This window comes from Barbatula barbatula (genome assembly GCF_947034865.1).
Source record: "Barbatula barbatula genome assembly, chromosome: 2".
Classification (NCBI taxonomy): Eukaryota; Metazoa; Chordata; class Actinopteri; order Cypriniformes; family Nemacheilidae; genus Barbatula; species Barbatula barbatula.
In genome coordinates this window covers 31482724-31507380 of record NC_136767.1, presented here as the reverse complement: position 1 = coordinate 31507380, position 24657 = coordinate 31482724, and the positions used below count along the sequence as shown (strand labels likewise).

The following is a 24657-nucleotide window of genomic DNA, read 5'->3' as shown; positions in this document are numbered from 1 at the left end:
CTTATTACTAATTACCAGAGTTATTATAGTTTTGATTTTAGTTTTATTTAGTTTTATTCATATTTTAAATGAGCTTTTATTTTTTGATTTTTAGTTTTTATGTTAAAGTTAGTTAAAGTTTTAGCAATTTTGGTTGTTTATTATTATATTTTTTGTGCTTAAAACTTATTTTAGTTTATTTTTGAGGCAACAATTTTTCCTTTAGTTAGGTTTATATAATTTTTATAGTCAATATTTTATTTCATTTCAACGTTTTCAAAGTTTCAATTTTAGTTAACTAATAGAATTACTTTCTATATCCTAGATGAACCTTTATTAGTAAAGTGATTCAAGAAAAGACACGAAACGACTCTTAATTCAAATAAATAATATAAAACTACGTGAAGTACTCTTATTAACTAACTTAACTGTATAACAAATATGAGAAAGATACATACATGCATCTTAAAGTTAGTCTCTGAATTGTAATGTCTATTCCACTATTGTATACATTGCACAGTATTAAGTTCTATTACATCCGAAGATACTGTATTTAAATTAGAGAAAAAATAAGAGTAATCCCTTACTTTACTTAAAAAAATAATAATTAAACTATAGTAACTAACCCAACACTGACCGCAATGCACAACTCTGTATAGCTCCAATAGAATAGTTGCATATTTAAAACATCTTTCGTCTTATTTTACAACGCCTCGTGCACTTCAAAAAGCCCATCATATGGACACACGAGACCATGAGCCGATCAATTTCTGAAGTGTCCTTAAACATCCTACAAAACACTACAAAACAGACAATAACATTACAGCAAAGTGCACCGTGAGCACCATGTTTACTTTTATGACTTTTTCTTTTCATCCTTTTTGTTTCTTTGTCTTCATCATTCCCTTTATTCGCAAATATCTCTTACATTCTCTCTTTCTCTCTCTCTCTCTCTCTCTCTCTCTCTCTCTCTCTCTCTCTCTCTCTCTCTCTCTCTCTCTCTCTCTCTGTATGTTGTATTGCTGGCTCACTGTAATGTGATCGTGCTGACTTCACTTTATCTCGATTTTTTATTCCTGAAATGTAAGCCGCATTTTAGGAATGCTTTTGAGTCGTATGTTTAGATTCCTTATATTCCTCTTTATAATTGATTCATCAAGTGACGAGTGACCTTGTGCTGTCTTTGATACGACTGCACAGTACGTCTTGAAACAATATTGAGAATATGTGTTGCGGTATTTGTTGGTGCCAAAAACGGGGTTGAGAAAGGTCATCCTGAGCATCTGGTCACACCCATGTTGTTATTGTGTTCGTAGAAATCAGTTTTCATAATTTGTATATACAAGCAAACATAACACAGAATGGCTTCTAACTTCTTTCTTCTTCTCATTGTAGAAATATAGGTATCAAGATGAAGAGACTCCGCCTTTGGAGCATAGCCCCGCCCACCTGGCTCACAGTAAAAGCGCGGAGATGCTTCACATGAGCGATAAGAACCTGGCCGCCATGGACTCCATGCACAGTTACGCGCCCCACACACACATCTCACCTATAAAGGTACGGACACACACACACAAACACACACACAGTGTGACACTTGGCAAGTGCATTACACATGTGCAGTCTTACACACTTTCTGACCTCTGTGTTCATTTTCATGCCTGTGTATGTGTACGAGTCATGTTGTATGTTAGTCCAAACACATCCAAACACTCTAGACTGTTTCTTAGCCCCCCCTGACTCCGCACACACCCCTATTTAACACTCACACGTTATATATTTAGAAATGCATACTAGCATACTACATTTGCCAAAATGTGGTAAATAACCACAGCACACGATGTGTGATGCTGTATCCTGCCATGAAATGTGTGCAACTTGACCTATAGGACTTCCGGTTCCATCGCTCCAAAGAGTTTTTGGTAAATCGCCCGAAATAAAGTCTGTGATAAACAAAACCTCTAAATATTATTCTATGACATAAAACACACCAGTCACCTATATAATAATGATTTTTAAAGCCTTATTTTGTCTTAAAAACAGCGGTTGCTAACAAGTTGCTTAAAGAAACTACTTCCTTTGGTGGGGGACGTTAGACGTCATCGCGCATATAAAGCTCACAAATAATTCAATATGGGCACATATCTCTTAAAACGTACATGCGGATTCATTCCAAGAGTAATTACTTAATACTTACCAGGAACACATTTTTAATAAAGTTTGAAAGGGTTGTCGGAGGCTTGGTTGATATTGAGCAACCTTCTGTGTAGTCTGTTTATAGCATCGTGTTAGCTTTTACTGCTTCCTATTTTATTTCGGCTTCAAAGTAACAAATGTTATGTTGTAAAGACTATCTAAAGATGTAAAACATTTATTTGTAACATGATAACTGGACGCCGATCTCTAAATAACATTTACATGTTTGGCAGGTGATTTTACACAGCAGCTTTTTTCGCCATCTAGTGGTGAGGTAGCGAATTTCAACCAACGGTTCACGCCACCCCTCCCTTTCGAAGCAATACGGTGGCTGACAAGGGACTTAGATGTCGTCACGTTTTCGCTTCTTTGCCAAAGAGCAAAAACTGTAGATCAGTTTGTCCGTTTACTGTAGAAACAACACGGCCAATTGCATGTAAGGAGGCTCGCGGTGTATGTCGATAGAAATGGTCTCGATAGACATAGTTATGTGTATTTTATTGCATTTCTGTCAGTAGATCCTCCAAAATATTACAAACATCACCTTTGAAGGATTTGGAAAAAAGAGTGCATTGTCTTTAACACAAACATACAAACACTGAGGATTAACAGACACGATTTAGGCATCATTATTTCAGCTGTGTGTTACGTCTGAAGTGTGATGCTCATTGTGTATATTGATGTTCATTTATGATCAGCCGGTTGATACTGTATACATGATACACTGTATAAAAACACCATAGCATGAAGCTCATTTACATGCTTGTGTTCTGTGTGTCAAGGGCGTTTGCCTGAATATGAAGGTCAGTATGCAAACAGCACCTCCTCCCAGCTTCTCTCTCTCTCTCTCTCTGTGGTACCATCTGTCTTCATGTGAAACATGCCTGTGAAAAACAACACATACATGCATATGCACATACACTCAGTATTCCTTTGGTTACCTTTACTGTAGTTATTTAAAAGCGAATCTGCTAAATGTGTCATAAGAAGGTCTAGTAGCCAAATTTGATCAATTCAATTTCAAAAGTATTTGGGACTGTGGATCTATATTTGGTGGATTGTTACAACTGTAAATAGGTCAAGAAATGCAATGAATAGACTGGGTATGATAATATTTTAAATATAATAATACACATTTTAAAATTATGTGATCATCACATTTCATTTTAATTTTCAGATGCATATTCGTGCTATAAAATGTAGATGTGTTTTTTTTCATCAGACATTCATTTCGTGGCTGTAAGTGAATGATAGTTTTGTAATTTGTATGTCAAATGTATGTTGTGCTCTCAACATGCTGTGTTTTTGGCGTTACTCACACACCGATGAGTCATGTCATGCGTGTAATCATGTGACACATTTGATCCCCCTTCTGCTGTTTCTTCGATTTCAACCAGTTCATATAACACTTCACTACCTTAACAATCCACATATGTGAAATTCATACTACTGCAAACAATACATTACCGATGAATACATTTTTTGAACTGATTCTTTGAATCAAATCTTTGGAATTGAATGTTTAACAGAATCAAAAGTGATTTACGTTACATTAACTTTCGTTTTCTTACTAAGCTTATGCTTTTATCTAAACTGGGGTAAATTGAGAGAGCATTTAACATTTTGTCGAACAATAACCCAATTGAACAGAGCTACGATCGCAACTATTGATTTGAAGCTAGAAATATATTTGTAATAATAAGGTTTAGACGCTGTTCTGGTACGATTGGTGATATCGACGTGTTTGTGAGTAAACTGAAGTCATGAAAAACACAAATGTGTGAGAATCCTCCAGTCCTGGAGCTGTCTGTATTGTTTTGGGTCAGACATCATTGGTTTATAAGGAGCTGAAGATCAGGCAGTGTTACGAGATCTCGTCTTGATAGTGTACTTTTATTTTTGGATACCCCAGCACGTCAAACATCAGGGATGTCTGGTCCTGCTGCTGTCCTGTCTGTGATATTCATGTAATCCTCAGTTTGCCATTTGGTGAGGATTGGGGTCAAACTCTTCCTTCCAGGAGGACAATTGGACACCCTGTCATTAAAGGGATAGTTCACAAAAAATGATGTCATTATTTATGTGCTTCAAAACCTGTTTGTGACTCTTTCTTCAGTGGAACACAAAAGAAGATATTTTGAGAAATGTCTCAGTGGTTTTGTGTTCATACATGGAAGTCAATAGGGGGGGGGGTCAATGTATTTGGTTACCAACATTCTTTAAAAATATATTTTGTGTTCTGCAGTAGAAAGTATAGTAGTAGTCATACAGGTTTGATATGACATTTAGGGTGAATTAATGATCAAATAATTGTAATTTTGTGGTGAACTTACCCTGAAATGTAAGAGGTCTGTATGAAATATCGCTTACTGCTCCCTGAACTCTTTGTAAGTCGCTTTGGATAAAAGCTTCTTACTAAATGACTAAATGTAAATGTAAATGGTTTGTCATTTTGAGAGGCAACATCGCCATCTGCTGTTGAGACGCAGAACAGCTGTCAGGACCAAGAACAGCTGCAGGTTGGACCAGTCTCTTGTTCCTCTCTGTTTTTTCCTCTAGCCGTGCTGATATTTTGAATCTTTTGCTCTTGCACCAAACAATGCAATTTGCAATTCATTTACACGCCTTCAGATTGTTGCAAACCTGTAAACATTTCTTTGTTCTGCTTAAAACAAAGGACGATATTTGGAAGAATGTCAGTAACCAAACAGATCTCACCCCCCATTTACTCCCTCAGTATTTATTTTCCATATTATGGCAGTGAATGGGGTATGAGATCTGTTTGGTTACTGACATTCAACAAAGAAATGTATACAGGTGTATAACAACCTGAGGATGAGTAAATGATGACACAATTTTCGTTTTTGGTCGCTCTAAAGCCTGAAAATAACCATCCCAAAAACTGACTGCAACTATTGCAACTATTAGATTTGATAGCTGCAGAAACTATCTATGCGCCTCTTGTAGGCTCCTTCCAATTTTTAATCAATTTTTTCCTTTACCCTCTCCTGCCCAGAGCCTTTGATGAAACATATCCACCATATTTTATGAAGCATGTTAATACAGTATTTGCTCTGACAATAATTTGAATTGATGATTCTCGCCTGCATGAAATAAAAAAGTAAATATCAATTACAGATGAGATCTCTCTAATCTCAAGTACTTCTCCGAGACATCAATAAGAATACACGGAGCGCAAATATAAACTTTTGTTGGGGAAAAGGAAATATCACAAATGTCTCATTTGGGTTTCAAAAGAAATGTAAACAATTGCTGTCTGATGCAAGCTCAGATTTGTCAAGTCTGAAATCAAAAGTCAATATTTTTGAAGATCTCAATAGGAACTCTAGCAGTTCTCATCAAATTGACCCCAAACTAGATGATTTTACTCCTACATTCATTTACACCTCCATACTCTTCATTTCCTCCGAGTGATTCAATCGATCGTCTTTTCATCTTCATCAAGAATATAGTTTTCAAACTGGATGTTTGTAAATGATTCATATGGTTTTTGGAGTGTGATGCATTAGGTACATCACATAATGAATTCGATTTTTATTGTCAGGGAGCAATGCATTGATGTATCATAATGAATTGCGACGGATCAATGTATTTTCACACCATATGTGTAACTGTATATATACAGCAAAGGCTCTGTTTTTATGCTTTTTTTATTCTATGGGTTTGTCGCTTTTCCCACTCTTAAGTTATCCGCCCTCCTCTCCTGTTTTCTTTTCCACAGCCGGTGTTGCTGTCATCTGGTCAAACCCCTCTGTACACCTCTGCTGTCTCCACACTGGTAAGAACACAGACACTCCGCTGCCCCTGGTGTCCAGGAGGTCAAACTACACCTGCTGTGTATTAGATCATTACAATTCATCATTGACGGCCACGCGACACAATCTGGAAATAATTTACAGAGACAATAATTGTTTTGTCATCTTCATCCGCTCCCTCATGAAATGTGAATAAAAATGACATTTATTCATTCTTAAAATTGCAAATGCACAATCAGACCACATATAATGCAAGTTCGTAGAAGTACTGTGTACCAAGCAACAGCAACCAAGGGGTATATCTCAAACACTCGTCCTGGGTAGGTTACATATCTCAGCTGTCATGTCTCAAGGCCATTTCGCAGGGAAGAAAGCTTGGAAGGCATCCGTCGTTGTGCGTCCTTTATTCAGTCTATTTCGAAGTCCTCAAAACACCCACAATCCTTTGCACATCGCGAGAATCCAGTCGGCACTTCCTTACATACGTCTTTAACGAAATAAAATACAAGAATGGGGAGCACTGAAACCATCAAACCTTAAAGACTGCTCATGGAAGGATGCACCCTCGCTAGGATGTGTCATTGCGTTTGAGAAACACTCACGGTTCAATTGAGATGAGATCAATCCCTCTTGACACCGCTGAAATGACGCTGCCCAATGTCATCCACCCTGACACCATCACAGTGACAAAAAACATGTTGCCATGGTTATTCTTTGCCCGTTATGACATCATCACAGTCACGACTTATTGTAATACGCACCTGCTTCTAGTTTGCTGTGTTAATGTCAGGTTGTTTTTAGAGAGTCCTCCGTCACATTTCTCCACGGCATCTCTCAGTCGGATAAAGTCATCATTTCCTCTTCGCTGTCATATCCACTGCAGTAATACCAGCAGAATCATCACTGCGGTGCGGGGTATCAACTTTAAAACACACACGCGCGCGCACACACTTTTATATTCTCTCTGCAGTTTCAGGCCATTATTTCTGACAGCTCCTCGATGTGCCCAGAACCGCGTTGCTTCCTTCTGTTTGGTGTCTCTCAACTGTGATGTGAATTTTCTTTGTACTCTGGTGACCTGATGGTTTTTCGTTCGATAGTCAAACCTTAAGACTGCTTTCTTTCTAACTAGGACATTTCATTAAAACCAAACATTAAACCGCTGAATGTGTTCGAGTGAGATAGAGGGAAACAACTTGTGTCGTGTTAGCGTGTATGTGTGAAGAAAAGAAAAAAGTTAACCTAATTTTATTAACTATACTTTCCCTTTATTTAGGCTACTCTTAATGTCATCTTGGCCAGAATGTATTTTGCTCGATTTTATAATGAGCGCAGCCTATTAAAGCTTCCAGTAGAGAGCAGTGTTTTGTCATATTGTGGGTCAGCTCTTGGCTAGCGGCTCTTTGATTGTTTCATGACTTGTGTGTGCAAGAAATGATTCACAGGTGCAAGGATTCAGTAGGATGTCAATTATTGACATCCAGTAATATTAGAGCTCGAAAATGTTAAAAACGTTGTTGGGGGGTACAGCTGAGATGATAGGGGTCTTGTTTTTTCACATGAGAAGAATCTGAGAACAATACGCAAGTGTCTGTTTCCTTTCCATGAGTGTCCATTTAATGTTGTTGGTGTCAAGGAGAAACAGTTGACATTAAAGTGATCTCATTTGGTATTTATCTTTCCTATGGACACACATACGCAACACTTAAACAGGAGATTGAGACAGTGAGATTCTGGTCTCCATAGCAACGTGGCTGCTGCTGATATTAACAGCTTTGAGAAGTGCAGAGGAGGCAAGTGAACGAGTGAAGTGCTTTCCTTCTCGCTCTCCGTTTCCATTTCAAAAGGACAGGCTGAGAGGTAGCCACATGTGAAGAAAGGACACGCACACACATGATAGATAGAAAAACAGATAAACAATCACCTGGTCTTCACCGAATTATACTGAAAGATTATTTCGCGACCACATTTATCTATATATCTACGACTGCTCCAGTTGTCACGTCCGCCATCTTGGAACAGTCAACTGTTCAGTTGCTGTCATTTTAAACATCTTTATAATGTTTTGTAAGCCAGTGCATTCATCTTGTATTTAGCAATTACAATGACTTTATAAACGCCTTTATTCTGAATTTAACTTTCTGGCTGACAACAACGTTTTGAACAAGATCCCTGATGATTTTATTCCCGTTCGTGAGGCACATGTCACGCTGGATCATTATGTAATCCTGTCCAAATACAGAGGAACATATGTTCGGTTATTTCATAAAAAAACAGTAAAAGGGAGTGCGAGATGTTATTGCCTCGCTGTTAAAGAACAGATGCATTACTAGAACTCCGAGACTGGCGGTCTAATTGGCCGTTGCTTTGATCATTTGCATATATGTACAGACCGAATGGTACAGAAACGCCTTTGCGCGGATTCCATATATATGTTTCAAGAGAGAAGCAGTGAGTTATGTAATAATGAATTATCCTTGTGTTTTCTAACATAGAAGAGTGTAAATAAAGCTGAGATAATGAAAATCCAGAAATGGATGGAAGGAGAGAGATGTAAAAGCGCCGCAGGGAAACAGACGAGGATCGCAGCGGGAAAATGATGTTAGATGAGATGAGATGAGCTGCGGGAATGAGTGAAGGATGGAGGTGAGACTCAAATGAGTTCACAGGGAGATGAAATAGATAAAGAGAGAGCATATTATTTACAAGCCCCTCATACTCCAGACCTGGATTTAATTTGGGCAATTTATATGGGCACGAAGGTTATTGGGGTTAAGGGGTAAAGAACACGCACACTTCTTCCAGCATGAAGTTCGTTTCATTAATTGTTTCATTTGTTCTTTATGACTTTCCTCTGCAGTATTCAAAAGAAGATTTTAAAAAGAAGTTGTTAACCAAACAACATTGGCTTTCATTGTATAAACACAAAACCACGGCAACATTTCTCAAAATGTTTTCTTTTGTGATCCACAGAATGGATGAAAAAAAAGACCTATAAGCTGCACTTTATAAGCCACGCCCTTCTAAATGTATGTCACAAAGAGATTGCCCAGGTGGTTAAACGCTTCAGTCTGTGCCAGTGTGTATGTGTGTGCCAGCAGGTCCATCTGTGTGACAGTGGGACATCCAATAATGTGTGCATGGGGATCACTTTAGGACATATAGGGCTGCTGGAAGAGAGAGAGCTGTGCCTCTTTACCTTCATGAACTGTATTAATGGTTTATGCTAAATCAATAAAAATTTTATGAGCAAACTACAGTTTATTAAAATGTCAACATTGTAACACTCCAGTATTACACGGAACATTGCAATATTAGATTCTGATTGGTCCTAAGATTAATCATATTTTTAATATATGAATCGATCATCTTGAACTTTGTAGCTTCACGGAAGGTTTAAATTGGTTACAGATAAGCGAATAAATATATTTCAAATCAATATTTCGTTTCTTATAATGTATTCAGTCAGCAAGTAGCGCAGTTATCACAGAATAGATCTACCTGAATGGTCTTGACTCACAAAACTCCCCACAGTCAAGGTGTTGTTGAGGGGTGTTCGCGTTATGAAGCCTATAAATATAAATGAGAAGAAACCTTTTTAAAAAAGAAACCTGTTTTCACGTGTTAACTTGCATATCAATAAACCAGCGACACAGAATATGGCGTTTACATGGAAGTTTGAGATTTGCCGGGTTTATTGTGTGTAGTGACATCACCATCGGTAGACAATTAAAAATGCAGCGGAAAATCAGTCAGTATTTTTATATCTGTTCTCATGTCCACAGTACCTGCATATGCAATAGTTTTTAATTTTGCTGTTTCTACATCAAATGCATGATTTTGAGAACGGACTTTTATATATTATTTTACTTTTACTTCCATTTGAGACTTTTACTATTGTGCTTCCAGACATGCGCACATAATCAAAACGTTTACATACAATGTAAAATCGGAGTAATTGGCTCATAACAACCTTTGGCGAGCGGGTTTTGCTTAAGCCGTTTATGAGCTTTCTCTGATAAAAGAAAACCGTTTTATGCGTTTACGTCACCTTACTTGTTATCAGCTTATTAAACAAAATTGGACAAATGGGTTCACACCAAACATGGAACAATCGCGTTCCACGCTTTTTTATCAAGTTCGTTATTTTAGCGTGAGTGACATGAAATATTTTCAAACTTTGCTGAAGAAATATTGACGCGCATTTGCGACAATCACGCTGCCTGATTCGCATCATTCGAGTTCGCGTCTATACACGTCTTTGCATTGACTTTGTATGTAGTTTGCTCGTGCAAAACACTTAATTCGCGTTTGGTGTGAACCCAGTGTAAGACTGTGCATGTAAACGGATCAAATTCATGTTTTTTGCCTCATAAATACAAATTTGCTATTTGCATTTACAACCACATAAGCTTTTAAACCCAGCACGTATCTTGTGCCTCACTTTCCGTACTGCAGATATGAATGATAACTCAAGTTGTGCAGCTGTTGTGATGTTACTTGACTTATGATTGTCTGTTGGATGATAAAACCGCAGACGCACAACAAAGAAACCTGAGAAACTCAAATATCATCCAATTTAGAGAACACATCTTTTTTTAGTGCATGACATATTAGCAATGGCATAGCAATGCCTTAACAACCAGCCACAATGACCCAGCATCCAATCGGCTGTAGGGACAGCGTGTGGAACACCATTCCCTCGTGTTCATGACTGACTGCCTAAACCGTACGTGTGTTTGAATGTGGTTTCATTTGCATTTTTCACCTGTCGTGTCTGTGAGCGTGTGAGAATGCTGTGTCTGTTCAAAGGTTTGGTACTAATGAATGTTTAAGTTGTCCCTGCAGCTCTGAGGTAATTACTGCACAGACTTTTGCTGAGACAAATGGTCTGGGGATCCAATGCGAGAGAGAGAGAGAGAGAGAGAAAGAGGGAGAGAGAGAGTGTGAGTGGGTGGCGGAGATGAAAATGCAGGCAGAGAGAAGGATTGAGAAAACAATGTGGGGGAGGGAGAGAAACGCAAAGAGAGCCCGTGTTTTATTTCATTTATAGGTGAGTCTGTCAACTTGGAGTGTGTTACGTAATACCCGTGTGTACACGCTGGAAAACACTATTGTGGGTAGTGTGTGCTCATCCAGCTCAACTCATCCAAACTACAAGCCTGACGTTCTGTTTTAATAATGCAAACACACACAATTCTGAACTTGTCGAGCTGTTTTTTTACATCTGTTAAAGGGATAGTATACCCAAAAATGAAACTCTGCCATCATGTACTTACCCTCTTGCCATTTCAAACCTGCATGACTTTCTTTCTTCCGTAGAATACATTAGAAGATATTTTGAAGAATGGTCAAAAGACGACATTCACTTGCATTGGTTTTGTGTCCATACAATAGAAGTAAATGGGTGCCGGCGCTGCGGATAAAAGAAAGTCATACAGGTTTACAATGACATGAGGGTGAGGAAATGATGACAGAATGTTTGGGTGAACTATCCCTTTAACGTCAGCATCATCGTGCATATTACAAACCGTTGTGCTTTCCACTGAGAGAGCTATAGAGATGATTGTGTTGATCTGATGATCCGCAAAGCTTCTTTAAGCGAAAAACCCTTTCAACAATATTTATGAACAAGGGAATGCATTTAAGAGCAGGTCGTTATTGTAGGCCTAATTTCCCAATGGACAATCCTGTACAATGCCGAGCTGAACGTGATAATTCTCCTGGAAAGATCCAAAACCGTTCCACTAAGTGAAGCTACTATTTAAACAGATGTTTATGAGCACTGTTTATCAAGATTAAACACGTTAAAGCTTAACTTTCATAAACTCACAGTGTCCAGTCTCCGGGCTCATGACATCAATATTTAAATTAATTGTAGAAAAATGTAACGCTGTCATTTGGGACTTTATTATGGGGATAAAGGTGTTTTTTTTCAACATGCCATTGGTGTATTTAGCATTTTTTGTTATGCGCCATCGAGCGTTTGGCCCCGGAAACGGTGGACCTCCTCTGTGATGTCACATGCCTCCCTCCTTTGTGATGTCACATGCACTTATCCTGTGTAGGATCACAAGCTCCTCTCTGTGATGCTACTCGCACCCTACCTTGCCTAGTAAACATTTGTGGATGTCGTCACTCAGGCAACCACTAGTGGGAATGCCCACTAGCAACCTAACCGCCAACCCCTGTCGACTTGCAGCGATAACATCGCTTATAATCTAAATGGAGCATATCTCCCCATTACGCTGGATTTACACTGGACATCAGCGTCAACGCTTGACGTAGGGCGTGTCTGAAGTGTGGCCGACGCGATCGTCATAGTGACAACAGCCAATCAAATTGTTGTCCGGTCTTGCATGAACGTAATTGGCCAGTGCCTGCACCAGGTTTTTAGCGATCTGATTGGCCTGCATTGTGGCTTGAAAAGTTGAGAAATGTTTAACTTCTTGCCGCAAGCAACGCAAGTGCAGCGATGCTGATGGACTCACAATTCAGTCATAACCACCTTCATGAAAAGCGGAATTTCAATTGCATCTATTATATCTGCGATAAAAGCAAAAACATAAAAAACATTACAAAACAAGATGGTATACAGTTTACATTCAAATCATACATTTTAAGCGGGGCTAAGACGAGAAAAATCAAACAACAACAAAAATTAAAAGTCAACCCATTCCATATGAATAAATACAAAACAAGAAATATAATTTGTATTATCGAATAAGAATAATAAAAATGTATAATTCAATTCTAAGCTAACAAAAGTAAGTTATTAATAAAAAAACCTTTGACCTTCTTTTCACAGTTTCCATATTTAATTAAATCAACCACATAAATAAATAAATGTATCCACGATTATTGCACTTTGTCCAGGAATGAAAGAAAAATATGCTCTGAAAGAAAATATGCTCTGTGTTTTCTGGATATTAGTTACATTTGCACAATATATAAACTCTCAAGAAGGATATCACATAGGCTACAGTTTTTTAATGAAGTTCTTAGATTTTTGGGATAAAATTAACTTTAAGTAGGAGGTTCTCTTATGTTTAAGTGATCGTTTGTCAAAGAAAATATGTGAATTCTTTGAGAGTTTGTCTAATATAAGAATGAAAACACCTCTCACTCTTAAACTCGACTGTACCGACAGCGCGATTTGGGAAGTGTCCGTTTCCAATCCTCCACACTTCTGCAGGCGCATACCCTCGTCTTCTTCTTATTTTCTCACATTTCGAAAACCTCAATTTCGTCAGCCATAGTGATAAGATGCGCGTCTCTCTCTCTCTCTCTCTCTCTGTGTGTAGTGTGTGTGTTGAGCTCGCCTCCCCTCCGCTCCTCTGAAGAAGGGAAGCATCGTCATTTCTATACGGCGACGTTTCTATTGAGCAGAAGAAAACAGTTGCAGCGTTTGTTGAACGAAAAGAAAAACATCGTTTGGAAATGATTCAATCGTGTTATATCTCTGGACTACAAGCATTCAGCTCAGTCTGTAAAGCGCAGGTTATATTTCCTAGCTGTTCGTTCGCGTTCAAATGCGCTTTTTGTTGGTAACGCACGCGTAAAATGGACATCTTTGCGTCACGCTCCGTGCCACCAGCGTTTCGTCATCAGAACTGCACGTCAAAAACTTTTAAAGACCTCTGTCTTCTGTTCCGACTCATCGCGCTCCGTCTGGGCTGTTATTGAACGCGAGAACGCGCCGTGTGAACGCCCCTTCGGAGTCCGTGGCCACCGCGCAGGAGCGCGTCATCTCCTTGTGCGCGCGCTGGTCGTTTGGAAAGGCACCCACCGAACACTCGCCGGTGACCGGCGCTCCGGCAGGATGTTCGTGTCCGTGTGGTACGCCAAAAAAATGGGTCGACGTTTCATCAACAACGTCCGGAAGGCGAAACAGCAACGCCATCGTATCATGGTAGGAATTGACATCATTTCTTGCGTTTTCCGTTCATCTCCATTCAAAACACCATGAAGGAAAATGTTCAAGATGTAACATTATGACAATTAATAATGATATCAATTATATGTTCTTATTTTTGGACTGTGTGATATTTATTATTTATCCTCCTGTATTGTATAATGTCCTACTGCTGGACAGGTAAACTATATCACAGCGGAGCTATACAGGATTGTAAAATCCAAAATGATTTACTTTTAAATCCTAAAATGTCCAACACAGGCAATCTGTTCTAGAATTACTCATAACAGTCCTATTGGGAACGTTCTTTCTAGTTTTATAGTCGTGTTATGTTGTTAAATTCCCTCTATGATCCTTTAAGACCGGCTCTATATAAAACAGCAATTTTAAAACAATTGCTTTAGAAATTGGTGATTTTGTCAGGGGTGTGTTTTATTTGATGTCATGTACAGTATAAAGTAGACTCGAATACGATTTTTAGGTATCCATCAACAACAGACAGACGGTAGGACTTGGTGTGTCAGAAGTTGCAAAGGGTGGAAAGTTAAAATTAGGGTGTCTTAAATAATAGATGATGTGATTAATGAAACTGAGATTATAACATATAAAAATGAGGCACCTGGTTGGATTTGAGTAAACTGAGACTTTGAAAACCTTCATTATGATTTCAGTAACTCCATATAAGAAATGACTGTTAATTGAAAAATCAGGAATTCATTTACATTTGAGATCAAATAGTATATTTAGTACATATATCAAAATAGTGTTCTAAGTATTTGGATGTTAAATAAGTTTAGATCCATTAATTGCTATACAATCTACTAATTATTTTAGTTAAAAAATGATGTTTTACTGTATATGTTACCTAAGATCTTTATTAATTGATGTTTGCAAACACAGATAAATTCAGGTTGTACCTTGGTTGAAGAACAGGACGTGTGATGCGGCATCATCATTAAAACACAACTTGTAGTATTTTACATTTAAACTTACATTGCATTGTACTATACTTTTTCTCAGCGGAGGCCAAAGAGAAAGAGAGAAATCCAATAACAGCCAATACCGTTTGTGTGTTTCTGAATGTGAGTTTGAGTGGGTGGATGTGTTCTCTGAGCTCTTTGGCTTACATCATAAATAGTGAGTGTCGTTTCTATCTGGTTGTGTTTCATTTATAAGACACAGTCAGTCAGTGACATGCTTTAAGGAGTGAGGATTCACTGTTACGTGTCAACATTCAGAGACAAGTTAAAAGGCCTGAACACGCTTGTGCTCCAAATGTGTCAAACTGCTATTAAAGCATTACGTGGTACAATTTACATGCATGTAGCTTTTGTACCTCTGCAGGCTTTCCTTATCTATATTGGATGCTAAATGCGCATGAGACGTCTTGTTGAGATCATTTTTGCTTCAGCTTTTCTAACTTGTTTATAAATGAAGAGTTTGGTTTCAAAATGAGATAACTGAGATAATCATGCATTTTATATCATGTTTTACCGTGTTGGTTAGCTGTATCCTTTTGTTATTATGGCTGGTATTAATTGGAATGCACAATAAAAAAACATGAGTTGTCTTTTTTGGAACCAAACTCTCCAAATGGACCTCAAGAAAAAAACCACTGTAGCCATTCTGAAAACATACTTGTTAGAGTACTATAAAAAACCATTATGTTTACTGTAATTGGTTTTGGGATTACAGTTGTAAGCAGTGATGAAAACACAGTTTGTGCAGGTTTTGCATAAATGTTTAATGGTTCACACGGAGAGTTGCTGCTTCTGTTGTTGAGTGTTGGCGGTGTATGTGTGAATTGTGTATTTCATTCTGTTTTCTCCCACACACGGGCAAAGGCCATTGGTTTATACCTCCTAAACAAGCTTGTCATTCTGAAACCAGCAAATAATGGTCCAAAAGCGAAGAGCCGTAACTTCACGCTCTCTGGTTTATCAATCGGGGTGCGTTTCCAGAACAATGGCATATACAGGCTGGTTAACTACCATACTACGATGCATCGTTGGGGAAATTAACAACGTAGTTACGAAACTGTAGTAACTCTGTCGGAGATCAAATGTTTGAAACAAGTTGGTTCAGCAATCCAGTTGATGATGCCATCACATGTGGTGGAGTAATGACGACTAATAAGTACGTTCAGATGGAATGAATGTCGAATTCTTGCTGTAAATAACACACATTGCATTTAAGAACTACTTTTGTTATCCCATTTTTGTTATGTGTTGTTTTTTTTTATTTCACCAATTTTAATTCATTTATAAGTGTCCTACTACGTCATCCCGCCCAGGGATTCCCCAGGGTCCTAGAGAACGCAATTGAATTTGCGACGCTGATTGCGATTGATCGTTGGAACGATAGCGGTTTTGGGAAACACTTAAATCTTTGAACTTTGCTGGAACGAGGGAACGTGCGACCATAGTTGGCTAACGATGCTTTTGGGAAACGCACCCCTGAGTAGAACCCTTGAAGCTAATGCATTGCCTGTGTTGTGTGTATATGTGTGTGTTCTGATTTCTATTTTGACAAGCACATATAAATGAGCACATATAAATTCAGACCAATTATAGTTTAATTTATTTTCTGCATCTTATTTTATGGATTAGATGCTCTTTGACTTTGGTTTGATTTATTTGCAATTTTTGGGCGGTTTGAACGTTAACTGCTCCATTTGTGGTGTTGTATTCAAATGAAATAAAAACAAATAAAGTCAAGTGCCTTCTGTGCATTGTGCCAATAAACCATCCCATATCTAATAAGGCTTCATTGAGTTTGTTAAACACGGCATTTTACGACAAAATTCAAAAGGATTTAAATAAAGCTATTAGCACGCTAAAGCAAAGCTTTGAGCACTTTGTGTCGAAGAAGTTTATCGGCACATTTTGCAGAAGATTGTAGCCATATATCTGACAGCTCAACAGAAGCTCGGCTGATGCAATGGACAGATGTCAACAACAGAATGACTTCACCAGAAGAAAACAGGCCAACGTAAGACGAGAAAATGTTAGATAACTGTAATTTAGCCAGGTTTAGCAGTGTGCTGTAGCATCAGGGCTAGCTTGATGTTGGCCATTTTGGGATGAGAGAATATAATCTCCATGGCAACCAGCCACATCTCTCCCTCACTGGGAAAAGTAGAATGTGCTTCTACAGAAGGTGACGATTGATGGCGCAGATTAAAGAAAAAGAAAGAGAGGAGTGAGTGGGTGGGTGGGTGGAAGTGTTGATACATGGAAAAGCAAACCAAATGCGTGCCTGAGAAAGATGTGCATTGTTGAGATGATCTGAAAAAAATGTGATTAGTGTGACATTTATTGATTGTTTTCATAATAAACTCTGTCATTTCGAGCATCCTTACACATTAAAATACAATCAAATGTTATTTGCGGTGATGCCATGGGAAAAAAACATTCAAAGAACCTTTGAGTGAATGGTTCATTAAAATCATTATTTCTTTCTCACCTTTTCATAGTCCATAATACTGTTTTGCTACAATGCACATTTGGGTATCATAAAGGTACTGGGGAAGTTTATGATTCCTTTAAAACAGAACAATTTAAAGTCTTCTCATAATTTGCAGTATAGTTCAAGTACAGTCAAGCTTTTTTTTATTTTGTAATCAAAACAGTATCTGGATTCAAAGTTTTCAAATAATAAATAATTGTTTTTTTAAGATTTTACAGTGACACTGAAAAAAACAGCAAATGATTTTGATGTCTGTTTTGATCGGTGTGCATTAACGTAACCGCGTGAACTTTTTTGCCGATGCTCTTATGAGCTTTATTAAGCATTAAAAGTAAAACAAATTACTTTTCTTGTTTTTCATTTTCGTGATTTTATTGATTTTCACAATTTTAATTGTGTTATAAGATTATTAAACAATCTCCTTTTCTGTCAAAGAAATAAATACATACTGTATAGTGAATGAACAATGACAGAATTTTCATTTCTGTCCAAACTAATTTAAATTAGCGTTACTCATCTCCAGCATTGGTTCGCTTTAAGCTGTCTTTCATTTTTTCTCTTTACAAAAATCATCTTCAGTTTCTTCTCTCCTCTTTTCGGCTCCTTGCATGTCTGCTTCTCTCTCTTTTAATTTCACTGATTTCTTCTTCTCCTCCCTCTGGTCTTCAGATCCCTCCAAGGGGTCTTCTCAACGCATGCTGAATAAAATCTAAGGGTCAGCAATATTTGTGTTTGTGTGTATGGCCAACATTTGTGTATGCATATGTCGTCATCAACAAACCAATTATTTTTGACAGCGACCAGTACAGTTTGCGCACGCACGCATTCACACTCACACACACACCACCAAACATCATCTCTGGCTGTATATTATGTAATGACTCTTATGTGGGATGTGACAATATTATCAATATAGTGTTTTTGCAATTTCAAAATTGTCTCAATATTGTCGTGGTCACATGACTGTATGAAACGATAGGTCTTCCGGGCCTAACACAGAATGTTAGAAAAAATAATAGATCATACCTTTGGCAAGGCCCCCCTGGTTGAGAATCACTGCCCCTCGACCTTTTGGTCGGATTGAAATGACATCACGTTTCTCGATTTGTGAATTCATACGTAGGAGCTCCCGAGTAGGAGATGAAACATCTCAATCTGTGAGATTTCTCTGCAGATGGCCTGTTACATACGCCATTACCATCAGTGCTCCGTGACGTGAGGAGACAGACTCGAGTGTAGGAGTACCCTGTTACCATATAAACCTATTCATCACCACAGAAAGAGAACCTTTCAGAGGATTTAGATTTGATCATTTGCTAACATAAAAGCAAACTATAAATATGACTAAACTAAAATACGGTGTCATGTCAGTAACTTCAAATCTCATTGGTTCTAGCGTAACGCTGTGCAATATATCGAAATATCGCACATGTGCATATCGCGATGGTTTGAGATAAATGAGCTATTTAATTCTTCGAAAAGTTATGCACGGTGAAAGTTTTAAGTCGATGCGGATAGTATAGTATCTATCTGGCACGTGGATGTTAGTTGGGATATGCGTGCTGGCGCAAGATAGCGATCCCGTGCTCTGACGCAAGTAAATCAACAATCCGCGTCGCGAAGCAAAGTTAGTTTTAGTTATTTTTGTTTGTTTACCAACTGTCAGATTTGTTTAATGCAACAGTAAAACACGGCTGTACACTTTCTTCTTCCTAAATAAATGTGAAAAATATGTTGGTTATATCATTTCTTTAATATATTTGAATACAATATAAATTGATTTTAGATAAATAAATATCGTATTGCATATCGAATATCGCATTATTTGGCATGCTATCGCATTTTCCCTCAATATCACACATCTTCTTTCTAGTTCATATGATTCTTTGTGATGAAACATCGAACAACGCATGGCATGAGAGTTAGTCAATTTTCCCTTTTGGGAGAACTGTTTCTTTAAAAGCCAGGCAGAAGAGATGATAAACCAAGACGCTGCGGAGATCCTGGAGAATGCAGTCACACGAAACATGAGATTACGCAATTCTTGCCTTTTAAGTGGTTTGGCGTACAGTTGACTCGATTGAATTGAGCTTGAAAATGGTTTTGTGTACAGCCCAGAACAGCTTGAAGTTATTTGTGTTGAAACTTTCTGAAATCTGTATCAGTAACACTTCATTAACTTTAAAACTCTGCTGTGATACGCGGGGACGTTGTTTGGTAAAAGTTTTCAAATGATCCTTATAAAACCAGTTCATTATGTGGAAATTCACTGCACTGGGATGCATGAGGCAACGTACATTGATGAGGAAGAAGATTCAGGTTCATTATCTTCAGTCTTGACACAAAAATGCTTTAGAACACGACAAAACGAAGATGTCACGTATCATGTCTTAATGTTTTAAGACACACAGAAACTAGAAGGCAGACACACAGAGAGAGAGAGAGAGAGAGAAACAGTAACTGGAATCTTTTCTTCTGTTTGCTTTTTTACTTTTAGCACTGTGACATGCATTACATCATCATTACTTCATACATTACTGATGCGCTCGCTTTCTTCTATATATATAAATATTCCCGTCATTCTTTTCTTCTGTGAGAGAAATTAGAGGTTTAACATCTGTCTGGGTAAGAGAAGAGATATGAGAGAGAAAGCAGGAGATCTGGACAGATGTTCTCTTATAATGAGAACACAAATATGAAGAGAAGACAGCTGTGCAGTTCACCTCCCACAGTCATTTCAATCTTCAGAACACATCATCATCATTTACCTTGAGTATACCTTGTCTTTTACATCACGTCCGTAACATCAGGGGATTCGTGATGGGTTTAAAAGCATTGCTCACATGAAAGTGTCAGGACAGTTTTCCATGCAATTCAAGTAATATAAAGGTTGTATTAGTGTGCATGAGTTTGTGTTAGTGTGCACAAGGTTGTATTAGTTTGCATAAGGTTGTGTTAGTGTATATGAGGTTGTGTAAGCGTGCATAAGGTTGTGTTGGTGTATATGAGGGTGTGTAAGTGTACATGAGGTTGTGTGAGTGTGCATAAGGTTGTGTTAGTGTATATGAGGTTGTGCAAGCGTGCATAAGGTTGTGTAAGCGTGCATATGGTTGTGTAAGCGTGCATAAGGTTGTGTGAGTGTTCATAAGGTTGTGTTAGTGTATATGAGTTGTGTAAGCGTGCATAAGGTTGTGTGAGTGTGCATAAGGTTGTGTTAGTGTATATGAGGTTGTGCAAGCGTGCATAAGGTTGTGTAAGCGTGCATAAGGTTGTGTAAGCGTGCATATGGTTGTGTAAGCGTGCATAAGGTTGTGTGAGTGTTCATAAGGTTGTGTTAGTGTATATGAGGTTGTGTAAGCGTGCATAAGGTTGTGTAAGCGTGCATAAGGTTGTGTGAGTGTTCATAAGGTTGTGTTAGTGTATATGAGGTTGTGTAAGCGTGCATAAGGTTGTGTGAGTGTTCATAAGGTTGTGTTAGGGTATATGAGATTGTGTTAGTGTATATGAGGGTGTGTTAGTGTACATGAGGCTGTGTTAGCGTGCATAAGGTTGTGTTAGTGTATATGTGGTTGTGTTAGTGTATTTGAGGTTGTGTTTGTATATATGAGGTTGTGTTAGTGTATATGAGGTATGTTAGTGTATATGAGGATATGTTAGTGTAAAGGAGGTTAGGATAGTGTATGAGGTTGTGTTAGTGTATATGAGGTTGTGTTTGTATATATGAGGGTGTGTTAGTGTATATTAGGTTGTGTTGGTGTGCACGAGGTTGTGTTAGTGTATATGAGGTTGTGTTAGTGTATATGAGGTGACTGTAAATTAGGTTGTGTTGGTGTGCATGAGGTTGTGTTAGATTACGTGAGGTTGAGTTAGTTAATTAGTTTGTGTTAGCGTGCATGAGCTGGTGTAAGTGTATATGAGGTTGTGTTAGTGGGCATGAGCTGGTGTAAGTGTATGAGGTTGTGTTGGTGTGCATGAGGTTGTGTTAGATTACGTGAGGTTGAGTTAGTTAATTAGTTTGTGTTAGCGTGCATGAGCTGGCGTAAGTGTATATGAGGTTGTGTTAGCGTGCATGAGCTGGTGTAAGTGTATATGAGGTTGTGTTAGTGGGCATGAGCTGGTGTAAGTGTATGAGGTTGTGTTGGTGTGCATGAGGTTGTGTTAGATTACGTGAGGTTGAGTTAGTTAATTAGTTTGTGTTAGCGTGCATGAGCTGGTGTAAGTGTATATGAGGTTGTGTTAGTGGGCATGAGCTGGTGTAAGTGTATGAGGTTGTGTTGGTGTGCATGAGGTTGTGTTAGATTACGTGAGGTTGAGTTAGTTAATTAGTTTGTGTTAGCGTGCATGAGCTGGTGTAAGTGTATATGAGGTTGTGTTAGTGGGCATGAGCTAGTGTAAGTGTATGAGGTTGTGTTGGTGTGCATGAGGTTGTGTTAGATTACGTGAGGTTGAGTTAGTTAATTAGTTTGTGTTAGCGTGCATGAGCTGGTGTAAGTGTATATGAGGTTGTGTTAGTGGGCATGAGCCGGTGTAAGTGTATGAGGTTGTGTTGGTGTGCATGAGGTTGTGTTAGATTACGTGAGGTTGAGTTAGTTAATTAGTTTGTGTTAGCGTGCATGAGCTGGTGTAAGTGTATATGAGGTTGTGTTAGTGGGCATGAGCTAGTGTAAGTGTATGAGGTTGTGTTGGTGTGCATGAGGTTGTGTTAGATTACGTGAGGTTGAGTTAGTTAATTAGTTTGTGTTAGCGTGCATGAGCTGGTGTAAGTGTATATGAGGTTGTGTTAGTGGGCATGAGCTAGTGTAAGTGTATGAGGTTGTGTTGGTGTGCATGAGGTTGTGTTAGATTACGTGAGGTTGAGTTAGTTAATTAGTTTGTGTTAGCGTGCATGAGCTGGTGTAAGTGTATATGAGGTTGTGTTAGTGGGCATGAGCTAGTGTAAGTGTATGAGGTTGTGTTGGTGTGCATGAGGTTGTGTTAGATTACGTGAGGTTGAGTTAGTAAATTAGTTTGTGTTAGCGTGCATGATTGTGTTTAGGTGTGAAGAGCTGATGGAACATTTATTGTGTCTCGCTGTAACACAATGCAGATGCTCTGGTTATGTAACACTCCAGAAAAGCTGTTGGAAATCATTTTCTTTTTTACCGTTATTGTCACAGTCATAATAAAAAGTCAGCTTACTCTCAAATGAGGAGAGCTTAGAAACGATGGAGACATCAAGAAAGAAAGATGGAGATAAATGATGATGTGAGTGTATGAGGGGCTTCAGCTACACAGCTTATCTCAGCACAACAAATGACCAGAAACCAGAAAGAACCTACGGCAGAGCTGAACCTGAACATGCTGAGAAATCTAGAGGAGAAACTGTGTGTGTGAGAGAGAGAGAGAGAGAGAGAGAGCAGTGCTTCCACCCACACACCAGGATTCAAACCTGACACTCATTAAATCTCTCTCTCTCTCTCTCTCTCTCTCTCTCTCTCTCTCTCTCTCTCTCTCTCTCTCTCTCTCTCTGGAATATTCACTGTTATTTTAATGTGAATGTGCAACACCAGCGTCTCAAAACTTGTTTACATCAATACACTTACAGTCGATGCGTCTTTTAGCGTTTAACAGCAGAAATGTCATGCGTGGCTTGAGAGTTTAATCTCTCACATTAATTGCTCAGTAAAAATATATTATTAAAGCTGTAAAGTTGTCTAAATAATATTTTTGAGGCGGGAGTACTCCTCTAGGTGCATAAAGTCTGTATAATCATTACTGATGTGATTCCTGCTTTCCAAATCACATAATGTGACAGTATGTACTGCATTTGGTGTAGTACTCAACTGTTCATAAAGTGCATACTGCTATAGATATTAAAACAGCTCCAAAAGGTACAATACACAACATAAAAGAGTCGTCGTCTATGTGGAACATTCTAGATCAGTCACGTATAAGGTTTCATGACGGTTGGGATGTCGGCTCAGAAGGCTGTTGGTGTGGGCCGTAGGTAATGAGGCGACTCGTGAGGTTTTTAGATAATGCGTTTGATGCACACAAGCATGACATCTATATGTCATCTGGATTGTAATTTTGCATTTGCAATTTTGCTGTTTTTATAATGAAGAATTTTGATAGAGCGTTCATACGTGAGGACATTCAATTGTAATGGATACTTGACATTTCCTTTTTTTCTTTTCCTTTTTTATAGTCGAAACCTTCGGCTGAGATTTCTCCTCATGCGCAAACGCACTCATCTCTTTCAACATGATTGTTGTTTTTCATGAAGGACTGTTGCATACAGTAAAATAATACTTACAAATATTATTTATTAATAAATCAAATGTGTGAAAGATAATGATCATTTTGATGAGGCCATGCAACATTGACACATGGATATTTATTGTTAGATGAAGAAACACCATTTTGTCTTCTGTGATAGAATCGACTACACTGTTTGTAAAACAAAAAGACAATAGTTTCATTCGGTGACATGTTTATCTAACATCTTTAAAAGTGTTTTATTTTCCATCCTACTATTTTTTGCCACGAAGATGCTGATACGCCATTAATTATTTTTATGATAATTAGGTTAGGATTGCAATTCCCTTAAAGAATACATTTGTAAAAAACGAATTATTCATATTCATCTTCTCTCTTTCTTTACTCAAGAATGTACCACTATAGAGTGATGTTTGACATATTACCGCCATGACAAAGCTACGGTATTCTTTGATACTTGATAAATTGTATTGTAAGGCACTTCAAAGTAAATAAACATGTTATGACTGTACCATGGTATTTAATAAAGAAAACGGTATTATGATCTAATACCGCCGCAGTATTTGTGTACGGTATAGTATGGGTGTGTGTCCCGTGTGTCTTTGTATTCACACACTTATCTTTAACAAAATCCTGTTAAATGACTGATGTGTGTATGTATTAGATTAGACAAGCATAAAACAGTTTCTCAGTTGATACTCGGTAGACGATCAGCGTGAGAGAGAGAGAGAGAGAGAGAGAGAGCTCATCCTTGTGGCTGCAGGGAAGTGTGTGTGTCTCTCCGGTGGCGTTCTAACCCACGGGGCAGTGAGCACTTGAATGGCTTTCTGATGCTCTGTGTAGTTGACTGTGTGTTAATGTGATCATGTGGGTGGCTGCAGAGCTGTGCATGAATGTGTGCGCGTGTGTGTCTCTAATCGCATTTATTGCAAAGCAATAGAGATCTCAACAGATGTAAATTGCTTGCAGTGCGCATGACTCGTAGTATACTTGCCTGTCGGTCGATGTGTGTTGGTATATGAGTGGCAATCGGTACAATAGTACAATGATTTAATGACCTGTCTG

General features: G+C 38.3%; 1 protein-coding gene across 1 annotated transcript in view; it reads left to right on the top strand.

The window, feature by feature from the left end:
- Window positions 1-24657, top strand: part of dlg4a (discs, large homolog 4a) — a gene marked incomplete at both ends in the record, with an annotated part of 69536 nt that overhangs the window by 33666 nt on the left and 11213 nt on the right. The window contains 2 exons of the mRNA XM_079447612.1: window positions 1375-1536; window positions 5918-5974. Of these exons, the coding sequence (XP_079303738.1) occupies window positions 1375-1536; window positions 5918-5974 (219 nt within the window). The remainder of the gene's footprint in view (window positions 1-1374; window positions 1537-5917; window positions 5975-24657) is intronic.